The sequence below is a fragment of the Dermochelys coriacea genome, chromosome 11 (genome assembly GCF_009764565.3).
Source record: "Dermochelys coriacea isolate rDerCor1 chromosome 11, rDerCor1.pri.v4, whole genome shotgun sequence".
Lineage (NCBI taxonomy): Eukaryota > Metazoa > Chordata > Testudines > Dermochelyidae > Dermochelys > Dermochelys coriacea.
This window is the reverse complement of record NC_050078.2, coordinates 39659913-39682691: the sequence shown is the minus strand read 5'-3', so window position 1 is coordinate 39682691 and position 22779 is coordinate 39659913. Positions and strand designations below refer to the sequence as shown.

The 22779-nt window shown below is 40.0% G+C and overlaps 2 protein-coding genes across 9 annotated transcripts; one reads left to right on the top strand and one right to left on the bottom strand.

The window, feature by feature from the left end:
- METTL5 (methyltransferase 5, N6-adenosine) lies at window positions 1-9922 on the top strand. 5 transcript variants are annotated; one of them, XM_038422819.2, is made up of 8 exons: window positions 47-182; window positions 4020-4142; window positions 4877-4991; window positions 5508-5689; window positions 6239-6321; window positions 6913-6964; window positions 7837-7886; window positions 9808-9922. In XM_038422819.2, exons 2-8 carry the CDS (start codon window positions 4034-4036, stop codon window positions 9859-9861), a joined length of 645 nt encoding a protein of 214 aa, XP_038278747.1. In that variant the 5' UTR covers window positions 47-182; window positions 4020-4033; the 3' UTR covers window positions 9862-9922. The 5 variants fall into 5 exon arrangements, with proteins under 5 accessions (XP_043361188.1, XP_038278747.1, XP_043361186.1 ...); XM_043505251.1 differs by having other exon boundaries at window positions 74-295; XM_043505252.1 differs by lacking the exon at window positions 47-182 and adding an exon at window positions 3346-3476.
- Window positions 9558-22637, bottom strand: SSB (small RNA binding exonuclease protection factor La). 4 transcript variants are annotated; one of them, XM_043505249.1, is made up of 13 exons: window positions 22507-22612; window positions 18163-18229; window positions 16603-16677; window positions 14583-14686; window positions 14237-14411; window positions 13890-13997; window positions 13682-13782; window positions 13391-13462; window positions 13260-13302; window positions 12315-12455; window positions 11353-11539; window positions 11051-11179; window positions 9558-10020 (listed from the first exon to the last, which is right to left on the bottom strand). In XM_043505249.1, the coding sequence occupies exons 3-13, from the start codon at window positions 16666-16668 to the stop codon at window positions 9923-9925; spliced, it is 1224 nt and encodes a 407-aa protein (XP_043361184.1). In that variant the 5' UTR covers window positions 16669-16677; window positions 18163-18229; window positions 22507-22612; the 3' UTR covers window positions 9558-9922. The 4 variants fall into 4 exon arrangements, with proteins under 4 accessions (XP_043361184.1, XP_038278745.1, XP_043361185.1 ...); XM_038422817.2 differs by lacking the exon at window positions 18163-18229 and having other exon boundaries at window positions 22507-22637; XM_043505250.1 differs by lacking the exon at window positions 22507-22612 and adding an exon at window positions 21151-22206 and having other exon boundaries at window positions 16603-21066.
- Between the last annotated feature and the right edge of the window lie 142 nt (window positions 22638-22779).

The window sequence follows — 22779 nt, the reverse complement described above, 5'->3', positions numbered from 1 at the left end:
CGCAAGGCGCCCGTTCCCCCCGCCCCGCGTCTGCCTCCTCCTGACATTGTCCCTCCTCTTCCTCCCGGGCCCTGGCTTGGGCCGCCGCCGCCGCCGCCCGCCCGCCTTTCTCGGGCACCCTCCTGCCTCTCAGACAGCCCCTGCGCTGATGAGCACGTCCTGGGCAGAGGCCACCCACGGAGGTAACTTCCCAGGAACTTTTGAAGAGGGACATTGTCGTGTCCTTTAGCCCCATCCTCATGTTTGGCCTGGTATTTACAGCGTCTCTCATCTGAGACTCTCAGCGCAAAATAAGGGGAACCCTGGTTTCAGCGATATTGTGAGATAGGCGCTTAAGGCAGAAGATTGCTTAGGGAGGTGCCTTGCGCAGGTTTCACTGTAATCGTTTGTTTAAGCAAAAATAATGGATACAAGTTTTGACCAAAATGATGATAATATTACCTCCTCTGTGTGATCCTAGCCCATCCAAACTTCAATATATATACTGGTCACTTGGGATAGCTGTATCAATTGCATTCTGCCATGGTATTTATGGAGAAAAACAATAGTTCTAGAAAGATTATACAAACCTATACTAATAGAAATGTTTTAATTATTTTTAATTTTCAAGTAAAAACCATTTTGTTTGGATTTAAACATTGCACTGTTGTGATTGCTGAATGGGGCCCTTAATATGCAAGTTCATCCCTAGAGATGAATCTGTTTATAAACTTGCAGGATCTGGGCCCTGCCTTCCAAGCTGAAAGACGAAAATGACCAGAAACAAAAGTGAAACTGGCTAGCCTATTTTCATTGTCCACATTGAATGAAATGTTAACAGAGAATAAAAAGTGAACAGTAAAGCAAGAAACCTGCAAACACTTGCGCATGTGTTTACTCACATGCGTAATCCCATTAAAATGATAAAGGCTGGATTTATGCCTCTACTTGTTTTGTGAAATTGCTAGCATTTTTAGGCTCTTAAAAATAAAAAAATAAATAATGAAGGAACACTGTTACTATTAAGTAAATGAAACCACAAATCAAATTTGAGCATCCATAGGTGCCAATCCTGCAATTTACAGTACAGAGCAGACTACTGCTGTATCCGTGTGGAGCTCTGCACTGTAAACTACAGGAACAGGACTCTACATTTTTACACATTAAGGGGGAAAGTCCTCAGGATTATAATATTTTAAATTTACAACTGTTGGCTACAATACTTTTGAAGCAATATTAGCTCTAATTAAATTTACTATTGAGTGATAACAAGTTTTATAAAAAAAAAAAAAAATGTTGCCTTAACAAAAATAGACCTACATTTTATTTGGCCTGCCAAATAAACAAAACAAATAAACAAAACCTAACAAGGTGGATACACCCTCTGCTGGTCTTGCAACATTATTCCTAGGGCTGTCCGCTTCTCTACTTGCAGTGTTGTAGCTGTGTTGGTCCCAGGATATTAGAGAGGTGGGTGAGGTAATATCTTTTATTGGACCAACTTCTGTCAGTGAAAGAGACAAGCTTTCAAGCTACACAGGGCTCTTCTTCAGGTCTGGGCAAGGAAGTGAGAATGTCACAAAGCTGAAAAAGATACTAAAAGATATTACTTGTTTCTCTAACTCTCCTGCTGGCGTACTCCATCAGTAAAGTAAACGAATGCGTCTTGTATTTTGGTACATTAGGGACATAAAACCCAAGGAATAATGTACAATCAGCATGATATTTTTCCCCCAAATTCTAGAAAGGAACTGCAGATGACTGTAAAAACATTTAAATCCAATTTATTAAAAGATGACAGTCTTTCTAATAGACAAAGGAGCTGCCAATGTTTTGGTCACTAAAATCTGGTGCTAAGCAACGGCTATGATATGAAATAAAGAGATGGTTGCTAGGGAAATGGTGACCTGGGAGGAATTCAAATCTACCTAATAGCTCTTGAGTCACTGCTTTGAAATACTGGAACTAAAATTATGTTGCAGACATTTATTGGTCAGTAAACTGTTGGACAAAGAGAAAGCTGTACCTGCAAGTGTTTTGCAAAACATTGAACATTTGCACTTTGCTGGAAAAATAAGGAAAAAAGTAGTATCTTCACGTATTTAACTCCCACAAATACGCATTTGCAAGAATATGTATTCAATTACAGGTGCATTCTCTGCCTTTTTGTATGTGTGGTTAAAGAGTGGTTATCATGTATCCTTCACAAAGCCCAATTTCAATTCAGCTAAGAGAGAACAAACCAGCAAAGGAGGAGAGTGTTCCTCTCCATCTGCCAGCTAAAAGGCTCACAGGGTGATCGCTTCCATTTCTTTCTGCTGTGTCTAGAAGGAGCAAAGCAGAGAAGATAAGGTGGGTGAGGAAATATCTTTTATTGGGCCAACTTGTGGTGCTGAGAGAGACCAGCTATGGTGCTCACACAGAGCTCCTCTTCAGGTCTGGGAAATGTACTCAGAGTGTCAGCTAATACAGGTGGAACAGAGTGGTTAGCACAGGGGTTCTCAAACTGGGGGTTGATCCCTCAGATGTCAGGAGGTTATTATGTGGGGGTTGTGAGCTGTCAGCCTCCACCCCAAACCCAACTTTGCCTCCAGCATTTATTTAGTCTTAAATATAAAAAGTGTGTTTTTAATTTATAAGGGGGAGTTGCACTCAGGCTTGCTGTGTGCAAGGGGTCTCCAATAGAAAAGTTGGAGAACTACTGGGTTTGCGCACGTACTTAACAGAGTAGTTCTCAAACTTTTGTACTGGTGACCCCTTTCACATAGCAAGCCACTGAGTGTGATCCCCCCTTATAAATTAAAAACACTTTTTAATATATTAACACTATTTATAAATGTTGGGGGCAAAGCAGGGTTTGGGGTGCAGGCTGACAGCTTGTGACCCCCCTCAGGGGTCTTGACCCCCAGTTTGAGAACCGCTGACTTAACACATATTTCAAGGAACCATTCAAGGGCTTTAAAGTTTATCTCGGGGGGGGGGGGCAAAAGACGTTGGTCCAATAAAAGCTATTACCTCACCCATCTTGGCTCTCTAATAGCCTGGGACACAAAGAGGACTACAACACCACTGCACACAAGAAAGCAGGAAAGGAAAGGTGCTCTGGGCAGGCTACAACGCTGCTAGTACCTGGGTGGAACTGACAGCGCTGGTCTCAGTTTCTTATGTGCATGCATAGGGGACGGGTTAACGTGCCGCACTGTGCAGAGCGAAGAGGAGGTGGGCTGAAGTGGGTGGCGGGCTCCGGGCCGGGGAGCGGGCCTTGTGCTGGGTGCTGGGCGCTGTGCAAAGACGCAGGAGGCAGCCCCAGGACAGGAGCGCCCTGCCCTGAATGCTTTGCAGTGGGTAGGGAGCGGGGCGTCTGTGGAGAGAGTTCAGTTCTGCTGATGGGCGGGGAGGGGGGCTGTGAAGAGAGTTCAGTTTCGGTAGCCCTAGAGAGTAGTTGAGCCACTAGAGCCCCAGAGGGAGAGGATACATTCTTCTGGCTCTTCACACAGGTGAGGATGCAGAAAACCTGCTTCAGACCAATTTTTTTATAATTAATCTCAATGTTGTTATAGTTAATATTTATATATAACTTTATTTAATCCAAGACCCCTACTAGCATTAACTAATTAATGTTCACAGCACTCAATTGTTGTTCTGGGATAAATTGCTAATTGATGGGAAAAGGAGTCAGCTTGCAGATGCATCATATTTACATGACTTTTTCCAGCTAGATGCAGACATAGCATTCGCTATGGGGCCTATGCATCAAGGCACTGAACATCTGCAGCTGCCATTGAAGTTAATACTTGTGTGCGCTCATTAGCCAAACAGGACTGTAGGGGGGCTGGTTTTGGTTTTTGCCAACTGTATGATCTATTAAGTCACGCTTGTATGCTATATACATAAAAAGGTAAGTCTGAGAAACAGGATGTGTTTTTTTAATGTATGTTTATTTTTAATTAGTTTTTTTAAGTTTTTGTATTTTATGTGTAACTATAAGAACAATTTTAATAGTGCAAACTATGCCTGGTTATAAACTAATTTTTTTTTAGTTGAATAAACAAACATGAAGAAATTAAAACTTAAGGAACTAGAAAGCCATCTTCAGCAAGTTGATGATTTTGAGCATCCAAAATTACTTCTTGAACAGTATCCAACACGACCACACATTGCAGGTAGAGATTAAACATAAAATTGTTGTAGATTCTCAGTTTTCTGTTGCCAAAACTGTATCAATACTTAAACTGTAAAAAAAAAAAAAATTTAAATCTGCTAAATGTTTTTTTGTTTCTAGATGTTTATTTTGTGTGCGTGTCCTAAGAGAGTAATAAATTCATTAGAGGCTTTTGCATTATTGCCAGAGATAGCTTAAAGAGAAACTCTAATGCATTTGTTTCAGTAAATGTCTCTAATATCTCTAACAATTAAATCTAATAAATGGATTTTAAAGTTAAGGATGTAGGGTGCAGAAAACTTTCTGATTTGACCTGAAAAGAACTGTTAGTTTGCGTCAGGTATTAAGAACACAGAAACACGGCTCCTAGTTTTAATATCAATCTTTCAATCTGAGTAATTATAAAATACCATTTCCACTATAGAACCATCACAAACAAAATTTCCTTTCCATAATTACAAAGAATACACTGTTGTACATATGAGACCAACATGTAAGACCAGTGATCTAGATTCTTTCTTACTCTTCATTTTTTGTTTCCATACATAAACAAGAATGTGTATTTTACTAGGATCACTAGATTTGTGTATAGCTTGGTTCCTGTATCATCTACCATAGCCTATGTGTCCTTGCTTAATTTTGAATCTGCTTCAAAGCTTTCTGAAAGACAAGAAAATAATACATTGACTTGTCAACTGCCTATTTGTTCTTATCCTATAATCTCTTATTTTTCAGCCTGTATGCTTTATACAATTCACAACACTTTTGATGATATTGAAAACAAGGTGGTTGCAGATCTAGGATGTGGTTGTGGTGTACTCAGCATCGGAAGTGTAATGTTAGGAGCAGGGTAGGTGTATAACACCCAAGTTCTCTTAGTTTCTTTCCCGTGTAGAATTAAATGAGATAAGATTAAGAATGTGACCAATATTAGACTGTACTTTATTTAGTTAACTAAAAATGGGTGCATGACCACACATTTAAGTAGATCTAGCCACTGTATGAGCAGGCAAATAACAAGTAATAGGGGCAATTGCTCTATATTTAAAATAGAGAATTATTTATTAGAAACATCTTCATAATTTAGAAAATATTTTCTCCAAACTATTATTCATATCCTGTTCAAAAAATTCTTAAATAAAAAGCTTCACTACTTACATTCCTTTTAGTAATTTACTTCTAAAATATATATATCACTGTTCTAACTCATGAAGAAGATAACAATGTTCTGCTTTAGGCACATCTCTCAGAACTTTAGAGTGGGAACAAATATGACTGTGTTTAGAAATGAGCCTTCTGAAAAAAATGTACCACATCTTTTTAAAGTAAAAATAGTGCAGTTTGTTGATTGTTTTTCATTTTCCAGGTTGTGTGTGGGGTTTGACGTAGATGGAGATGCCCTGGAAATATTTAGTAGAAATGCAGAAGAGTTTGAGCTCACAAATATTGACATGATTCAGTGCGATGTATGTTCTTTAGCTGCCAGAACGTCAAAAACTTTTGACACAGTAATCATGAATCCTCCTTTTGGTACTAAGCATAATAAAGGTTGGTAATTCTAAAAAGCAATTATAATATTCCTACTTACTTTTAAGAATGAAATATTAGCAGATGAAGATTTCCTTTATAATAAATTTTAAAGTGGCAAAACCTTTGTTGTTCTATATGGGATCTTAGAGACAGTTACTCCTTTGCCCATTTTGTGATGTAGACACAGCCACATGTGAGCCATATGTAAAGTCCTTGGTTAAGTTGAATCATTTCAGCAAATGGTGTTAAAGTTTTATGATAATTGGCCTTTAATAACTAATTGAACTAGTAGTTCTTTTGTATATTGCTATATACAATTAAACTTATCTACACTTATGCTACACACCACAATTAGGAAAAATATGGAAATACACACCCTCTCTTCAGTGCCTTTATGTACTCAACGCTGCTTTTCAAAATGTACAGACTAGCAAGCATAACTGCAATTATTAGGTTTAAAATTATGCTATCCTTTCCCTTTATACAAAAGTAAGGACACCTAAGTATGAAATTAAATAAATGCAGACAATTAAGGTTTTAACTGCAGCTTGGATCCTCTTTTTACAGGAATGGATATGACTTTTCTGAAGGTAGCTTTGCAAATGGCACAAACAGCTGTATATTCCCTACACAAAACTTCAACACGAAAAGTAAGTCCTTGACTTCAGCCGATTAAGCACTAAGTAGCTGTAAGTGGCACTCTAATCTTCCACTGTTTCTGTAAGATCAAGTATGGATTCAGTAGCCAAGATGAATGCCTGTGCCTTGGGTGTTTGAAAACTAAGATACTTAATTTATAGTGCTTAATACTTGAGTGGGTATACATACATCTTTAAAAAAAAAAAAAAAAAAAAAAAGACTCTGGTTGGAGTTCTGTCTTTGGAGCCTTAGTAATTACTTGGTGTGATTTTTCCACGAAATGCATCCGATGAAGTGAGCTGTAGCTCACGAAAGCTTATGCTCTAATAAATTTGTTAGTCTCTAAGGTGCCACAAGTACTCCTTTTCTTTTTGTGAATACAGACTAACACGGCTGCTACTCTGATACTTGGTGTGAGAATGACTTAAGGTAGAATATTCGCCTTGAAGCCGGAGAATGTAGATGTCAGACAGATTAATACTTAACTCAAAACTCAAGTACACTTAAAATATAAAACATCGTAGTTACTATTTTAATGGGGTTTCCTCAAAATGCCATAAACTAATTGGAACTAAATTCATGGACTATTTTCTTATGTTCAGCATATTCAAAAGAAAGCAGATGAATGGAAAGTGAAGATGGAAGTTATAGCAGGTAAGATTATATTGTACATACATATTTGTATAAAATGCTCTGTTAGTTGGTAATAGCCTCCAGAACCAGCTACTATTCAAATGTAGCACATCAGGAGCTAGTTTAAAAATATGATCTATTGGGATGAAAAACTGGTGGAGTGGGGAGTAAAACAAACTATAAGGAGCAAGTGATAAGAGGTCTAAACTAATGAAATAGGAAGTTTTGTAGATTCTTCTGCCCCCAGGACAAACACCTCTAATGATGAAAGATGTCCTGGTTGATCAGAAAGTAAAGCAAATATTCTGGATATAGTCAGGAAAAACTTCTCAAAAGTTGCACCAATTTGGTCTTAACTGGACAAGATTTAGTATTGAAATAGGAGCAGTTCTGTCATCAGAGAAGGCAGCAGACCCCACCTCAAAGCATTGTCAACGTTTTACCTTTCACTGCTCCTGCATTCCCTTAGTCCTCAATTTGAGCTGTCAATTTTTCTGATCTCCAAATTTTGGTGGCTGTTTCAAGACTTGTGCCCTACTTTAATGACAAAGGAGTGAAGAATGTAGGGGGGGGAAGACATAATGCAATATTTATACAGCAGTAGAATGCGGAGTTCCTTCATTGTCATACTTGTTTTGTGATGGTTATCTAGTAGCAATTTCCTTCTAGAAACAAACTTGCTAATATGAAAGTGCCTGTTCTGGTATTAATGTGCATTCAGTAATCAGTCCAGAGCTCAAGAACAGGCAGATGAAGACTGAATAAATGAAAAGCCAAACAGTTTTAGTTGCTGGCAACAAAAAAGCGATCAAGGTAGTATAGTACAGTTTGTTGAACACCACTGAGCAACTAAGTGATTTTAGTATGACAGGTGTTCTCTATGCTCTTCACAGAACTTAGATATGATTTACCGGCATCATACAAGTTTCATAAGAAGTCTTCTGTAAGTATTTTCCTAATCCCATATTAAATTAGGAAATTGTATCTGAAATTTATAGGTAATTGGCTATTAGTTTAATACTGAAGTCTGAATTTAGTTTAACTTGCATTGGAGTAGTGCCTAATCGTGTGCTGGACGTTCTACAAAGGGGTTAGAGCTGCACTTGTGACTTAGTTTAGTATTGTTACCAAACTCATTTGCACATTTGGTTTCAGGATTGATGTCATATGCTTTGCTACAGAGCAAGTTAGGGTATAATTGAAGTTGGTGAAGTAGAAACATTCCAGAAAAGTTAAGTTGTCTCTAACCCTCTTCTAGATGGGTGGAGACCATTGTAGTTAGTACCTCTAGCATAAAGAATTCTATTGAAGGATTGTGTTTGTATTACATAGCATTTAGGCTCAGATCTTGCCTATGATTTACCACACTAAGGCCCTGAATTAATCTAATTAAGACTTAGCAAGTGGGTGCAAGAAGCTACATGTTTCCATGTATCAAATAAGTTGACTGTCTAAACCAGAGGTGGGCAAAATACAGCCTGCAGGACCATTCTACCCAGCCCCTGACTCCCAGCCAGGGAGGTTAGCCCCCAGCCCCTCCCCCACCGCCATGCAGGCTGCATTCTGGCCCACTGCTCCTCTCAGGCAGCGCAGCGTGGTAAGGGGGCGGGGACATTGGATATGGGGCAGGGGTGTGGATGGGGTCGTGGCTGTCAGGGGACTGGGAGGGTCCTGGGACGGGAGCAGTCAGGGGTCAAGGAGTTGGAGGGGTCAGGGATTCTGAGCAGGGGTGGGAGCCAGGCTGTTTGGGGAGGCACAGCCTTGCCTCCCAGCCCTCCATACAGTTGCACAACCCTGATGTGGCCCTCTGGCCAAAAAATTTGCCCACCCTGGTCTAAGCTCTACTTGCTCCCACCTACAAATTGACTGGGGTGAAATCCTGCCCCCATTGAATGCAATAGCAGAATTCCATTTGACTTCAGAAGGGGCCAGGATTTTACTGTTAAAGGAAGGGTCGTGACTTTGGACAAGTGTGAGGGTGTACCATGCATAAGGGCAGCGTGGACAAAAGCAACAAGAGCGGGTGGGAACAGGCAGTTAAGGGATGGCAGAGTAGGACACAACAGAAGCAGCAATGTGATGTAAGATACGAGTTACAAATAAAGGACCAAAACTTTGTAGTTCACAAAGTGGAAGTAGTATATGTTTGGGGTTTTTGGTTTGTTGTTTTTTTGGAAGGAGAGGAGACGATCACCTGGTTAGAACAGGTTACATTTAGAATGGATCCAAGGGGAACAAGGTGGATGCCAAGAAGGTTAAAGGGGAGGTCACAGAAGTCTCACAGAGTGGAGGACCTGGATAAGAGTCTGATCAGAAAGATGGTATAGTTCAGCAGTAACCTGGAAATAAGATGCAAGGCTTGATGAGACTAGGTGTAATATGAAGGCAGAGTCAGACACCAAAAATTGTAGCATCAGTGGCAGTTTTGATTGTGTATGTACCACTTGGAGTTGCATTTGGCTAGATATTTTCTCCATAGTGAGGGACTAAAAGAGTTTTATCCCACTGAAGCTATCCTTATGCTAATCAGGAAACAGTTTGACTAAGTAGTGTGCACATATTTGTGCTTTGACAGGAGTTCTGTCCACTAACATTAATAAGTTTGAAGCTAGCATTCAACAGTCCATGATTTTTAAATATGGAATTTTATTGGTGTTTTTCATACAACTTCAAAATTACAGTCAGATTCAGGGATAAACCATCCCTTTATACATTTGACTCAAATGCGAGAAATACTGAGAGGATTGGACAGTATAAGCAAAACTATAAATATAAAAAAATATTCAAGTTGGCATGTTAAGTAAGCATGCATCTGGGGGGGGGGGGGAAATCACAAAATAAAAAAAGCTTTCCTCTCATTACAGGTGGATATTGAAGTGGATTTAATAAGGTTTTCCTTTGAAAAATTTCCAAACTGAGGACTGTCTTAAAACCTATTTAAAATGGATTAATAAAAACTCAGTGCTTTTTAAAACAGTATTACTGATCTCCAGCTCCATTTTCTGTTTTCAGCTGTTTTGATACAGGTTCTTCTTTTTCAGCCTCTTCTAGTGGTCTTTTCTTGGGACTTGCTGGCCCTGGAAGAGTTAATATAGACAGAAACTTATGGGACTAGTGAAGTTTGATATTACTTTCAAAACTATTCCTATCCAGCTCAAGAGACATTCAATCTTTCAGGCTGCTACCTACAAACAGGTTGCCTTGAAATTAGTACTTCACATATTGCCTATGGAACAATTCCAGGTGATCCACAGCTACTAAGTAACAATGACGAATCACCCATTCATGATTTGTTTCCAGCAGCTTTGGACCACATAGCAGGGGGAATTAACTAAACAGGAGCACCCAGAACTTTTCCAGTCTGAAAAACAGTAACAGTATTGGTCATTTAGAGAGACAAGGTAGGTGAGGTAATATCTTTTATTGGATTAACAGAATTTGGTCCAATTAAAGATATTACCTTATCCACATCATCTCTCTAGTATCCAGGGACCAACACAGCTACCACAACACTTCAAACAACAATGGAAGATACCATATTTTTCCTTTAGTCAGGCACCAAATCTCAACAGGAAGGGAAGACAGCCCACAATATGGAAGAGTTAAGAACCATTGCTCTAGGCTATGGCTAACAGACAAAGGTTTCTTCTACCATACTGAGGTAAGGGCATTCATTTACTTGGAAAATGATGAATAATTTACTGTAACAGCTGTGTAGAGCTAAGCAAATGGAGGACTAAGGACAGTATCTCTTCATTGAAAGCTGCTTTGAATTGCCCTGTAAACGTTCAACTCTGCAGAGGAATATGTCCGTTTCTGTACCAGTTCAGTCATTCATTTGACAGACCTCCACAGAGGCATCAGTTAGGTGTCCCTGTGAACATGATTAAATTTGAATGATCAGGAAAATCGTGCTGGGAGGGAACAAAAACTTTAATAGCATATGATAAACCATATTTTGAAAATCTCAGATTTCTTGAGCAGTTTCTAGAAAATACAAGAAACTACTATTTGTTCAGTCTTCTCTCTATACACACAGACATTGCATCAAAGGGTTGCTTCCCAGCAGCATGTGAACTACTCCCTCTCATGCACAAAATAGCTTACCTGTTTTAGTGTTTTCACCTTCATCCTCACTCTCAAATTTTGTTTTCTTGCCCTGGAACTGTACTTTCCCTTTGTTCTGTGAGCCCTGGGGTACTTTGCCACCTCTTCCTTTACCTTTAAATTTGCGACCTGTCAAGTTGTACAAGATAGTTCAGGATCTTTTAAGAACCATAAATTAGTCATTTACTAATCTAAAATCATACAACTCTGTGCATGCACCATCTGACAAGTTCACGTTAAGATAACAGAACTTCCATGAAAGTTATCCAAGTGGTATTCAAATTAGTCAGGGAAAAAGTCACCTTTTGCTTTCCATTTGTTTAATGATTCTTGTTGACCCTCCATGATTTTTTTCAATGCTTCTTTCTCTGCATCTCCTTCCAGCACCTCCCATATGACATCTTTGTTGCGCAACTGTAAGTTCCCATTATTTGCTTCTTTGGCTTTATCCAGAGCTTCTTTTGCATTATCCTTAAATAGGATAATCCCCTAAACACAGAAACAAGCACCCTTTGCGTTATGGACTCTTGCCAGTGCAAAAGCATTAATATGACTGTAGCTGGAGTGTCAGGTATCCCCAGGTCTCCTGCCAGACTCAGATGCTGCAGTTTGCAAACTCATTTAGAATAAATTTCTAGCCCATATGGTTTTGAAAATAACATATATATTAACAGGTTTAGTGCTTCATCATTTTCAGACTCAAGAGTATTAACTGACCCAGAATTCATGTCAATTTAACATTTGAGCCTAAAAATACCAGCCCCCAGATTTTAAAAGCCCTTAGATAACTGCATGTGCACTTCCTATGGACAGCGATATGCTTAGCTAAGCACATTGATGGTTGAATAAGAAAAAGGCCAAGGTTTCCTCTGCATAATCTCTCTACTCTCCCAGCAATCAGTGATGTTGCATTTAATAACTGGTTTGTTTGAGATCATTAGTCTAGTCTTTGTTTTATGCAAACTCCCATATCAGTGTGCACTCCTCTGTGGCTCTAGGTTAGCATGTCCTTACTTTAGCCATAGTCTAAGTGTAACTCAGCAGGAGGAGAGTCACATTAATGCTTTTACCTTTTATTTCAGACCACTTTCTAATAGTAGTTACTCTAGAAAACTGAAGAAAAACTAATTCTGCATTCCATAAGTCCCCAATGGAAGGCCTAGCATACCGTTGCTAAGTTAACCATCAGGCACTTAAGCAGCATTCAGATACCAGACAAATTTCACATAGACAAAAGTAACATCTCTTCTGAGAGCCTTCTGACCTCCTTTGCCCCTCTGACAAAGTCTATCCATTTAATTTCTCCATGGTCAGAGAAAACTGCATGAAGATCTTCTCTGCAAGTCTGATCTTCTAGGTCGCCAGAGAATTTCAGCAAGCATCCTGTCTTTTCATCCAGTGATTTCTAAATACAAGAGAACTTTGTTAAAAAAAATAAGGCAACTAGAATTTGAGATTTGCACTGAAGGGGAGAGTTTCAGGGAGCTGTATTAAGGAGATAGTATTCAAAAGATTGCCACAAGAGATCAGAGAAGTGATCAAGTGATATGGATCCAGCTGTATTGCCAGCAGGCCAAATATCTCATACTTTTACACCAAAGCACCTCCAAGCACAAAAAAGTTTCTAGAAGTCTTGCATGGCATTGCTTTTTTCAGCCTTTTCCAGACTCTCCATAGGATAGTCACAACCCTTGATACCCATGTGCCATTAGCCCTGGGGCTGAAACCTATGCACAAAGATTGTCAGTACCACTAAAAATGCTCATCCGTGCCATTCTCCCCACCCCCACCCATCTTGTTTCTTCATATAGGGTATGTTACCTGGGCATATTTCCTAGCCATTCAGTGCTAATTGTGGAACCATGTATAGTGACATTTGTTCTATATAGTAAAAAGCAAATTACATCTTTTAATTGACAAAATTAGGCTTTGAGAAAAAATATGATGTACTTCTGGGTGGGAGGTCAGATTTGATTATGGAGGCAAAGTGGTACTCCAAGCTGAGTGTTCACATTTTGGGTAATGTTTGGCACCCTCCTATACCCATGTTAGAACACAGGGTTACTCTAAAAACACAGGGTAGAAGTAGGTTTACTACTTATCAGATATTTGAAAGCATACAGTATCAAAACAGACTTGACAATTACCAAAGTAGATTCATTGTAATCTTGTTTATTCTACCCTTCCAGACCATTCAAGAGGTACATACCATTTCAGCATCTTCTGCTTGCTTCTGTTTTTCTTCTTTCTCCCTGTAAGAGTTCAGATCAGAGTTGGTTAGAATATAATTAAACTAAATAAGGTAAGGTGCTTCAGTTATTAAACGAGAGCCTAGCTTACTGTTTTGCCTTTGCTTTAGCCTCTACTTTGTTTTGTTTCCTCTCTTCATTCTTCTTTGTAAAGTACTCCTCCCTTCAATAAAGGTATAAATTAAGTTAATGCAGCCTATTTAAAAAAAAAGCCTTCATTTTATTGAGAGAAGATTGTAGTAGCCAAAGAAACTTCTAGCTCTAGAGCATCTTTATAATTAGAGACTGTTCCAGAGGAACAGCAAAGCCTGCACAAATCAAGCAGTATTGGACCTGTATGGCAACGCAGGCATCTGTTCAAACATAAATGAAGTTGACTTACTTGAAAAGCACAATCAGTTCCGTGTCTTTGTACTTTTGGTTTGGAATTTCTGTGAACTTCTTAGCAGATTCAACACTATCAAATACTGCAAAAATTGATCCCTATTGAATAATTGGAGAATATTAAGAATTAAATAGATTAATGGAATGTTCTCTAGTAGCCCGTTTTTCATAGCTAGCAAAGCACAGTTATTGTGATACACAATTACCTTGAATGTTTTACTCAATGTTCTCCTCATTTGAATGTTTTCTACGGAGCCTTTACCTTCTAGCCATTCTTTGATATCATCAAGTGTTGCATCTGTTGGAAAGCCTTTCTGCAAAGTAAAATTGAATTTCCAATAATTACATGATACAGAAGCTATGACATTCCAATTAAAGAAAGTATCATTACAAACCAGTATGGTGACTGAAAAATACAAATCAGTTACTTAAAACTTATGCTACACCGCATTTTATATTAAAATAAACCCAAGCAATAGAACCAGAATTTCATTTGGGTTAAAGCCTTTTACGTAATAAACTGAAAGTAATGCAGTAGAGTATGAAAGCTTACAATATATACAGATCTGTTTTTAATTGCATTTTTATACTGGTCATTCACTTCAGGGAGGGGTTTGCTTGGAGATCTTCTGATTTTAGTTTTGTCTTCACTTATTTCCATAAGTCCAGCTTTAGATTTTCTCAGTGCTTCTACAATAACATTGAAGTCTTTTGAGAGACTGCTTAACCTATGGAGAAAGAACACAGTATATCAAACATGTCCACATACTCCATCCCCAGCATTACTCAATCAGGATTTGAGTTGTACATACAGACTGAGGACACATGGCCCCTAATTCAGACAGTATGGTTATTTGGAAGGCACCCAGACACCAAAGGTTACTTGCACTTCATTTTACCTGTTGAATTTGATCATTATTTCTAAAGGCACCCAGCCATCATCCAGTTTGACCTGCTCCTTTAGGAACTTGTCTCTTGGTAGATTGTGATCACCAAAATAGTACTGCAAAAATAAAGACAGATTTGTCCTAGACTGTTGAAGCAAAGATAATTTGATGGAGACTTGATGCAGTAATGAACTAGCCAATGGAAGTTCGGCATGCCCCTTTACACCAGTATCATAGGACTTATCTTTAACTCAATTATGCAGATATCTAACTTCAGAATTTCTAAATTCTCCATTTAACTGGATTCCTAGAAATCTAAGTGCAGGTAACTGACCATCTAAAGAGTGATCTTGTCTTGTGGGACAGTAGTAAAGAGTTTCAGACACGAACAAAGTCTATGGCCTTGGCTGAGCAAATACATGGAGACTTTTGTTCTGATAGCATTTAGACATCAACCTGATCAAATTAGTCTGATTGTTAGTCAAACTTGGTATCCTAATGGCTTTACATTTTAGTCTTAAAAACCAAATATGAAAGGTAGTATTTGTCCTAATAGGAACCTTCTATATGGGCCACTCATATCACATTCAGGAAGCTTCTAATTAGCTTTTATTTTGGAGCTTTTATTTTGCCAGTTTTACTATCATTCTCATTTCAATTGGACCCAGTTCAACAATCCACAGAATATTCTGCTCCTTCAAGGATTTGCCTGGCCTACTTTGAATTAGCCAGTAGAATCGTTTGTAAGGGCAGTCTCTTGCTACAAGTCATAATCCAAATGTCAAACATTTTATGCTGCAAGAGTCAACATGGAAATATTTCATTGATCATTCTATACCAGCATCAGTTATATTGTGCATTTTTTAATCAATCAAGTTATACTTCTATGTGAATTTAACCTACTATTGTTACATTAACACTGTTGATTTCTCATTTTAGTTTAGGCAGTTCTCCCCCGACCCCAGCATTTACTCTGAATTTCACAACACTTCCAGTATTACTAATACACGGGTGGATTAAGAAAGCACTACAAGGACACTTCTACTAATCTATTATGTCTACTACTTTCAAACTTAGTTTTTAGACCTTTACATCTTGTGATGAGGAGATATAAAGATAGTTGATGCCTTATGTCTAAGTCTTCTTTAGTCAGTAATTCAAATGTATTTTTTCCAATAAAAAAACACCACAGAATTACAGGATAGTATAGCACAGTAGTTCTCAACCAAGGGTACATGTACCCTGGGGGTACACAGAGGTCTTCCAAGAGGTACATTAATTCATCTAGATATTTGCCTAGTTTTACATCAGGATACAGAAAAAGCACTAAAGTAGTCTGTACAAACTAAAATTTCATACGACTTGTTTATACTGCTCTATCTACTATACACTGAAATGTAAGTACAATATTTATATTCCAATTATTTTATTTTTTTATAATTATATGGTAAAAATAAGCAAACAATTTTTCAGGAGAAGTTTGCTGTGACACTTTTTTGTATTTTTGTGTCTGGTTTTGTACGCAAGTAGTTTTCAAGTGAGGTGAAGTGGGGGTACGCAAGACAAATCAGACTCCTGAAACGGGTACAGTAGTCTGGAAAGGTTGAGAGCCACTGGTATATGATATCACAGCAGATAAAAATCAAGACACTGAAGAACTTAAATGTAATAAATAGAAAGCTGACATCTTTACAACCTTGCTCGGACTGTAACATATTAAATACCTTTCTCTATTTGCATGCATAGGGAATGATTCCCAAAGTTGCAATAAGAGAAGTTAATATTTTGATTTGTTTAACAGTCCATAAACTTGCCAGTTTGTAAGGCGACTAGTATTTAAGTTGTTAGTAAATTCACAGAATAAACACTGTCATGGAACCACAATCATTTCTAGACAAGCATTTCTAGAACCAGTTTTGAAGACTGAAGTTTAAATACTAGGTTTAGCATTTTTGTTTAGAATACCTAAGAAAATTAACATTTTAGCTATTGAGAGAAACTGATTTAGCATCCAGTGTTAAAATAAACATACCTCAATTTGCTGACAGATTTTGTTTTCCAGGTTAGACATACTTTCACCCTCTCCATTTTCAGCCATTTTGGCTACCTGTAATTCACAAACCAGAGTTTGATATTACTTAGTATTGTTGCTTCACCATAAACTTTGCAAGTCTAGAAACTCATTAAATGAAATCCCTAATTTTGGGCAATAGCCAGATCATATAAAATAAAATTGACATTCTTTATACATTTAAAACTTTCAATCAACTTAGAACATGAACTCAGAACCTAAGTTAGGAGTTAGTCAGAATGCAAGATAAATAAAATGTGTATGAGACTTAAATATCAAATCAACATGCAGCATTATCCACTGGAAAAAAAAAAAAAAGAGGCAAAGCAATTTCACTTCTTTCCAACAGTGGTTTAGAGAAACAAGGCAGATAAGGTAATACCTTCAGGTTTGAAGAATAGTTGCGTGTGGCTCAAAAGCTTGCGTCTCTCACTCAAAGAAGTTAGTCCAGTAAAATATAATCTCACCCACCTTGTCTCTCTTAATATCCTGGGACAGATACAGCTACAACTATACCACATACAACAGTGATTTAGGCATTTAGCCATCTAGTGCTTAGAAAACTGCATCTCAGAGGAAGCCTGATGCCATCATGTTGACACAAATTTTAATAAAATCCAGTCTCACCCAGGAGGTTGTGGTCTCAAGAAAAACCCTTGATGGTCACATGTGGCTGCATTTGAGAAACGCTGGGTTAGACTACCTTTTAAGGAGTATGATGAAGTTATTTACAATTCCTAACCCTGCCTCCTCTTCCAGTTTGAAAGAAGCTGGTCATTGACTACTCTGAAGAGGGAAGCAGAAGTATCAGAGCACCATACAGTAGAAACCCAGCCTCTTCTGGTGCTCCCTATAGAAAGAGGTTTGTTCTCCCCTTTATTGCACTGTTTGCTCAACGTATAACTCAAGTGTTGTCTCTATAACCCAACTTGGATCCATACAAACTTTTAGCTCAAGTTAAGTGGTGCTTTAAGCTCCAGCTGGGCTGGCTTCTTGTCAGGGTTATGAGTTATGTTGCTGGCACTGAAGCTTGTAATGCAGTGAGAATGCAACTAAACACTGCACCTAAACAAATACTTTTCTTCCATTTTTAAGAAGGGTAATGAGATCTGGGGCAGCGGCGAGATGCTGAATGGGAACAAGGATATGGAAGTAAAAATTACCACATCCAAGGTGGAAGCCAAACTCACAGTTTAATGGGACCAAATCAGGGGCCCCAGATAATCTCCATCCAAGTGAACGGGCACATGAAATTGCAAGCCCATAGCAAGGATTTTTAATGAATCCATAAACTTGGAAATCAAACCTTATGACTGGAGACTTGCAAAATACAGTACCTATATTTAAGAAGGTGAGAAGGGGGCAAATGATCTGGGAAACTATAGGCCCTTTAGTTTGACCTCAATTGTATGCAAGGTCTTAGAACAATTTTTAAAAGAGAGAGTAGTTAAGGACTGAAGTAAACAGTAATTGGGATAAAATACAGTACAGTTTTACAAAAGGTAGATACGCCAGACCAACCTGATCTCAAGAGGATAACAGATTTTCTATACAAAAAAAATGCAGTAGAGCCAGTCTTCCTGGACATCTGTAAAGAATGTAATACAGTTCCACATGGAAAATGAGTTAAATTGGACTGGGATTAATATGAGAATTGAAAGGTGGATAAAGAACTTATTAAAGGGGAGACTACAATGGGTCATGCTGATAGGTGAATTGTCAGGCTGGAGGGAGATTACTAGTGGAGTTCCTCAAGGATCAGTCTTGGGACCAATCTTATTGAACATTTTCATTAATAACCTTGGCACAAAAAGTGGGAGTGTAATAAAATTTAGCAATGGTAGAAAGTTGAGATTCGCTGCCAATATAGAGAACCAGAATAGCCTAGTTTTGGATGACCTTGAAACTGGACTTATAGAAATGGGATGAAATTTAATAGTGCAAAGTCATGCACTTTGACAAAAAAAACATTTTTGCTGTAAGCTGGGAATGTAATGGTTGAAAGCAACAGAAGAGAAGAAAACCTTGATATGTTGATCATTACAGTACTATGAGCCACCAAATATGCTGTGAGAAAGGCTAATGCAATCCTAGGATGCCCCAGGCAAAATGTATCCAATCGAGATAGGAAGAGTTATTTCCATTATAAAAGGCTCCGGTGAGACTATATGGAATACTGTGTGCAATTCTGTTCTCCCATGTTTAAGAAATGTGAATTCAAACTGAAACAGTTGAACAGGTGAAGAGAAGGGCTACTAGGCTGATCAGATGAATGGAGAACCTACCTTATGAGAGGAGACTTAAGGAGCTCAGCTTGTTTAGCTTAACAAAACAAAGGAGGAGGGAAGATCTGATTGCTCTCCATAAATAAATCAGAGAGATAAATACCAGGGAGGGAGAGGAGTTATTTAAGTAAGGGCCAATGCTGGCCCAAGAACAAATGGATAGAAACTGGCTATCAACAAGTTTAGGCTTGAAATTAGATGAAGGTTTCTAACCATCAGAGGAGTGAAATTCCAAGGGGAGTAGCGGGGCAAAAAACCTAACTCATTTTAAGACTGAGCTTTATTGGAGGGGATATGATGAGATTAGCTACAATAGCGTATGACTTCTCTGTAACTGTTATTAGCAAATATCTCCACAAGCTGGAGATGGGATACTAGATAGGGCGGGTTCCAAGTTACTACAAAAAATTCTTTCCCAGGTATCCAACTGGTTGGTCTCAGCCACCTGCTTATGGTCTAACTAGTCACTGTATTTGGCATCCAGAAGGAATTTTTCCACAGGTCAGATTTCCAGAGGCCTGGGGAAGGTGCCTTCTTCTGCAATTTGGGGAACAGGTCACTTGCTGATTTGAACTAGAGTAAATGATGGTTTCTGTGTAACCAAGATTTAAGGACTTCAGTAACTCAGAAGTTATGGCCTTACTATAGGAGTCGATGGGTGATGTTCTGTAGCCTGCAACGCACATGAGGTAAGCCTAGATGATCATGATGGTCCTTTCTGGCCTTAAAGTCTCTGAGAATCTGTAAAGGTAGCATACTAATGGGTGCATGGGTGTGTTAAGACAATACACAAAGAGGACAGAGTTAAGGTTACATTGTGGAGATGGCACAAGAAGAAGAAGGAGTTAAGTTATGCCTTTTCAGAATGTGAAGAGTGGCTGAGGTAGCACTGAGCAATCTTACTCCTTGAGAGTTATTTCATTTTTATAGTTTTTAAAAAAAAAAAAAAATTCCTCTGTGTACCGCAGCCCAGTTCTCTTCCTCCGCTGTCTCTAGCTCCTCGGCTACAATTTCCCTGGCCACAGAATGCACTGGCTGCATGCTACTCCTTTCACAGGAGTAACTAACATAATACTCCACTATGTTAGTTGAAACACGCTGATCTCAAAATTTGCAATTCCATTAGGAATCTCTGGAAACTAAACAGGCATAGTTATGCCAGCATATACCTTCAGCACAGATGCATCTACACCAAAGGAAGGGATTTTATCCTTCACTGTAGAAACATCACCTCCCTGAATGATGGTTGATACATCGACTGAAGCATTCTTCTATCAATATGGCAGTGTCTACACTGCGGGTTAGGTCGGCATAACTATGCCATGACCAATGTAGCTATGCTGACTTAAGCTAACAAGTCTTTATTAATCCTTCCATTTAGTCTACTCCATATTCTTTCATTCAACTGCACTTTTAAAATCTTGAGTCTGTAGACAACCTTGTTGTATTAGGATAGGTGCTTTTCCACTATCAAAAATGAATTGATGTTCCTTGACTACTTTTTCAGTTCACATTTGAAAATGGTGCATGAGCAACAAGTTCACATTAAGGCCTCATACAGAATTTAATATGCAGACTTGATGTGCACTTTTGGACAGATTCTGATTAGAAACCAGGATAGGGTCTTTTATCTGGGCAAGCTGCCAATGGTTTTGTACTAAAACAATTCTGATAGCAAACACAATCTTGTCATGTCAATAAATGGTTAAGGCAGATCAGAGGAGAAAATCCTATGGTCAGCCATTACAGCATAAAGCTATATGGTAGCTGGCTGGAGTTAGTATGGGCTGGTCTACAGTTACATTTTACCAGGATAAGAGTGCCTTGTACCATACAGTTTATTTCAGTTCCCAAACCAGTATATTCACTTTTATACCAGAATACCCGAGTCCACGCTAAAAGGGACCCAGGGGCTACTGCTTTAAGATATACTGATATACTTCAAGTAGTAAAGCTTTCTGGTTTAGACAAACCCAGATTTACATTATCCAAGATGATAGGTTTCGGAGTAGCAGCTGTGTTAGTCTGTATTCGCAAAAAGAAAAGGAGTACTTGTGGCACCTTAGAGACTAACAGATTTATTTGAGCATAAGTTTTCGTGAGCTACAGCTCACTTCATCGGATGCATTCAGTGGATCCACTGAATGCATCCGATGAAGTGAGCTGTAGCTCACGAAAACTTATGCTCAAATAAGTCTGTTAGTTTCTAAGGTGCCACAAGTACTCCTTTTTATTATCCAAGATGTTAGATATTCTTTGTTGTCCACTCATTCCTGCCTAGCAGGCTCACGTCTCTCAGGCTATATTGTATACTATAGCTAATGTGACTGGTTACAGCCAATGCACTTAGGTCCCATCCACACTACTAATGAAGCTGTTGGCATGACAGGGATTCAGCTAACAGTTTCCCTCCCAAGAGTAGATTAGCCCAACCATATTGGAACACTATTACTAACCAGCCAGTGGTTAGACAGAGGCCTAATTTTACTCTGTAAAACTGAGTCAGCATACACCCTTGTTAGTGTGTTAGCATTAATAGCTTTCTAAAATGGCTCAGGCTAATACATTTACTCCCAGAGCATACAGGACATGAGATTGAGATCCAGTAGCATTATTAATCACAGAAAGATAACAGCCAGAGTGCCATATGAAATACTAACATCAGGGAAATAAATAAAGAGTCAAAGTGGGCAACATCTGTGACCCTGTTTGCATTATAAGCACTGATACAAGCATATTAACCTTAGTACTTAGTTTAGTTTATCTACACTACAAGGGCAATCATGTTAAAGCACATGTGAACTTGAAGCTTCCTACCCCCGCTATGATCAGTGCAGCTCCACTAGAGGTAATATGGCAGGAGCACCGGTGCAGAAGTTAGCAGCAGCCCTTGGGGTGTCAGCCACCATGTGGTTTAGACCTAAACCCATCCTGACCAACGTTAAACAACACAGTTAAAGCTCTCTCGTGGCCAAGCGACCAGTCTACTAACGCCAGGCAGGCTCCCCCAACACAGCCCTAGGGGCTAGGCCAGCACACGGTTCTCGAAGATGCTTCTCCCCGGAACCCAGCAGCACCGAGACAGCCCCAGCGCTTTCCCTGGGGGCGCGCCGCCGTTAGCCGCGTACCAGTCCAGCGCTGCGCGGAGCCGACGTGACGCTCCCGCTCGTTGTTCGCACAGCCAGGACCATCGGCCCCGGTAGTGCCGTTCGGCCGCACGCCGGTTCAGACACGGTTACGTCTCTAGCGCAGCCCAGGCCCGCCGCACCTATTGGGAAACCCAGCAGCGCTGTACGAACAGCGGCCCAGGCCCCGCGAAGCGGCACCGGCACTGGCCCGGGGCAGACGCCGGCGCCGAAAGCCGCATGAGCCGGAGACCGAAAGCTCAGAGCCGCGGGGACCCGCCAGACCGCACGCAGCCGCCACCGGCGGAGGACCGACCCCGGGGTCTCTGCACGTGGGGCTGGTAGCGGCCCGGGCCGGGGGAGACTCTGGGCTACGCATAGCACCGGGGGCGGCGAGCCCGACCGGGCGAGAGGGCGGCAGCTCCAGGCTCCCGCCGCGCGGCTCAGCCACAAACCTGCCGTGGATCCCGGCGAGGGCAGCACCGCACGCGCTCGGACCTCTGGTTCCGCCGGCCCCGCCCTCCGCCTTTAAAAGCTGCGCTGAGCGCTCGACGCCAGTCCGGGCAACCCCAGCATCCCCCGCGAGCGTGCGGCTCCCAGGCCCCGCCCCGCCTCACCTCACGTGGGGCTCCGGCGGCGCGGGGCGGGAAGGGGGCGCGGCTTCCCAGCGGGCCGTCTGCGGGGCGGGCCCCGCTCTGCTGCTGCGGAGTCCGGGAGGCTGGTTCCAG